This window comes from Salvia hispanica, chromosome 5, assembly GCF_029641045.1.
Source record: "Salvia hispanica isolate PSC_SH4W2 chromosome 5, Shi_PSC_v1, whole genome shotgun sequence".
Taxonomy (NCBI): domain Eukaryota; kingdom Viridiplantae; phylum Streptophyta; class Magnoliopsida; order Lamiales; family Lamiaceae; genus Salvia; species Salvia hispanica.
Genome location: NC_142696.1, coordinates 12,168,319 through 12,171,879, shown reverse-complemented (window position 1 = coordinate 12,171,879; position 3,561 = coordinate 12,168,319). Strand labels below are relative to the sequence as shown.

The 3,561-nt window shown below is 38.2% G+C and overlaps 1 protein-coding gene across 1 annotated transcript; it reads left to right on the top strand.

Moving 5' to 3' along the window:
- The first annotated feature begins 393 nt into the window (after nt 1–393).
- On the top strand, nt 394–1,409 carry LOC148926292 (uncharacterized). Its single transcript, XM_089059067.1, has 2 exons — nt 394–1,157; nt 1,403–1,409. The coding sequence occupies exons 1-2, from the start codon at nt 394–396 to the stop codon at nt 1,407–1,409; spliced, it is 771 nt and encodes a 256-aa protein (XP_088915193.1).
- The last annotated feature ends 2,152 nt before the right edge of the window (nt 1,410–3,561 follow it).

Below are 3,561 nucleotides of genomic sequence, written 5' to 3'. Positions count from 1 at the left end.
ACTGTTGTCTCCACTGTGTCCATCATTAAGTTACAAATGGATCAATTCCAAAAGAAGTTAGTGGAGGATAAAGGCAAGGTTGTTGCCAAGGTTGTCGGTATCAACAAGGATGGAGCCAGCACCTCCGGAACAAGTTTTGGGGACTGCCCGACACCCAGCGGACCGCCACACACTATGCAGTGGGCCGCCATTGAAGAAGCAGAGGCGCCCTCCAAAAAGGAACTCGTGCGGCACAACGGGATTGTACTCCCCTTCCAGCCGAGGAAGCCGTTCAAGCTTGAAGAGCAATTCCGACAGTTCTTAAATATGTTTTGTAAATGTCATACTAACCTCCCTCTTGTTGATGCATTGCAGGAAATACCTAGGTATGCCAAGCTCTTGAGAAAAGTGGTGATGAAAAAGCCAAAGCTCCAGAAATCTGATCTAAAGCTATCTCTTCACTGTAGTGATATCATCCAAAAGCAAAGGACTGTCAAGCAGAGGGACCCTGGCCAATTAATCATTCGTTGTTCCATTGGGAATGGTAAGGTAGACAAGGCTCTTTGTGATCTTGGAGCTAGCATCAACATAATGCCATTGGAGTACTACGAAAAGCTCAACATCGGGCCGCTCAAATCCACAGATGTCTGCCTAAGGATGGGCGATAACACTGCGGTAAATGCGGTAGGGGTAATTGAGGATGTATTGGAGAAAGTTGATGATTTCATATTCCCTGCCGATTTCTTCGTTTTAGAAATGAAAGTTGATAAACAAGTTCCTCTGATATTAAGCAGAAATTTTCTAGCCACATGCAAAGCTCTTATTGATATAGGTAGAGGAGAAATCACAATAAGTGACCATAGAGGAGAGTCGACCTACAACATCGAAAGTGCGATGCTTAAGTATGAAGAGGCGAAACAAGCTAAGATGGAGCATGATTGCGGGGAGGTCATGGTGACTGGTTTGTCTAAGCCTTATGATCCATTTGGAGGGGAAGATCTTTCTAACCCTACTATTTTCATTGTTAACACTTTACCTCAAGCTCCTAAAAAGGGCGAGCCTAATCCTACTAAGCCTACCTTGCGGGAAAAGCCCAAGAGGAAGAAGAGGAAGAAGACTCTACCTCAAGATGACCCCGAATTCTACGCGATCAAAACCTCGAATGGAAAATTCAAATGGTGGAAGAAAGTTCTCAAAGTTGGTTCCATTCGCGGTGGCAGAGACTAAGATTGTTGGTACAAAGGCATCCCAAAGGAATCCTCACGATGGGGGATAACTCATGAGCTTCAAAGAACGTCAAGCTAAAGACGGAAAGCAAGCGCTTGTTGGGAGGCAACCCAACCTTGTTTTTTGACAATTTTTTCTTTAACTTTAAGAATTTTTGGTTTTAGTTTAATTTTTGTGCGTTGAAAATTTTTCGCAGTTTCTGACCTCTTCGTGGCGACCGCCGGACATGCCGCGGCGGGCCGCCACCTGGGTGCAATTTCCAGCGCGAATTTTTCAAAATTTTTCGAGTTTTCGCCCAGTCAAGCCTCGAACGCGAAATTTTTCAAGGTACGTTTTTTTTCAGTAGTTTACTCACGTTTCTACCAACTCTGCAAACTTATTTTACACTTTGTTGTAAATAAGTTTGGGGGCATGAAGTGGTGGACCGTGAGTTTAGGTTTTTGTTTTAGGGTTTTTCTTTTTAAAGTTTTTGCTTTTATTTTTCAAAACCCCGTAGGAGAATTTTGTGTTCTAAAAATGTTTTCTTGAATCCATGTCGTGAACTTAACATGAAGAACTTAGAAACACGCATGCTTAAGGACACACCTTAGGGACACACCTTAGACCGAGTTGCCAATGATATTACATTCCATCTATGTTTAAGTGTGGCTTAATGTTTTGATTTGATGGTTTGGTGAAAAGGTGCATAATTAGTGAATTGCTTGTTCGCCTTGAATCATGCTTATACCTTGTGAGGATTTGAGCCTTAAATTCATTTTTGTGTGATTTATCTGCATGCATGTATTTGTTTCTAGAACTTGTTCCTCGTCTTGCCTAAGTTTACATAGTGTTTAAGTTGATTTAGGAAGATGATTGGCCATCTTTTCTTAGCCTACTTTTATCCAAATTTTTTACCCTCTCAAAATTTCAAAATTTTTCCCTTTGGAGCCAAGTTTGAGCCTTTAAACCTATTCTTTGGAAGCCAACATAATGGGGACAATTCTTTGGGTTAGTTAGATTTTGCTATCTTATTTTGTAAAGGAATTGGAGAGATAAGGTGAAAGTATGAAAGTAGTGTGTTTAATGTAAAGAAAGTACAAGTTGTGAAATTGAGAAAAATTCCAAATATGTGCTTGTTTTTAGAAAAGTAAAGAAAGGATGTGTAAGAAAGAAAAAAAGAAAAAAAAAGTGTGAAAGGTTGTGAAAAGAAGAAAAGAAAATAATCAAAGGATTGGAAAGTGAGTTGAAGGAGAAAATAAAGTGTTAAATGTAACAGCCCGGCATTTCTAGGGTATAATAAATACGGTGATTGTTAACTAGGCGAACTTAAGGCATCAAGAATGTAGACTAGGGTTTCATTTAAAGAGATTTGACCAAGTGTTTAATGAAGATCAAGACAACAAGTCAACAGCTTTAAATATGAAAAACAAGATTTAATAGCTAACATAGGCTAAGCTCAAAAGTCAAAGGTTTATTGTAGCTCCAACAAAATAATAATAATATCACGGAGCAAGAAAATAATAATAATCTCCCCAAAAATATGGTAGTAGGCGTGATTTTCAAATTCCTACTCTAAGGAATTAATTAAAATCCTAATTTAATTAGGATATGGTAAGATTTTCTTAGATTTGGCAAGATATGCTGGGATATTTGAATTTATTTATGGAAGAGAATAAACAAGGGATCGAATAATATAATAAAAATAATCCCTTCTCCCATAATATAAGGGATTTTCGAAAATCCCATTATATGACAAGGGTTTCGAAAATCTCATCACCAAAATAAGGAATATTCGGACTTTGGATTTAATTTGGATAATTATCCCAAGCAATAATTAAATCCAAGAAAAATAGGATTTCTTTCTTATAAATAGGAGGGGTAAAAAATTCCACATACTTAAATAATGCTCCTATTAAATTCCCACTCATCCCTTAGGATAATAATCCACCACAATATCATTTCACCCCGCATCAAAATATTCACATTTTCGAATTTCCACCTCCATTCCACATTTTCCAACGACTTTGACCATTCCACAGCCACGTCATATTTTTCACCATGTTGACTATTCAATAGCCATGTCACATATTCAACAAGTTGACCACTCAACTCAAAATCGCAATTAGGTCACATAGAATATTGCAATTAATTCACTCATCAATTAATTCCACATATCATAGCATTAAAAGCATTTAATGCAAAAATTTCCACGTCACAAAAAATTAGGGTTCGAAAAACGGGGCGTTACATTCTACCACCCTTAAAAGAAATTTGGTACCTTCATGGAAAGAGTTCCGGGTACAGTTCCATCATCTTATCCTCGAGCTCCCACGTGGCTTCCTCTATTCGTGGTTTCTCCAAAGTACTTTCACGCAA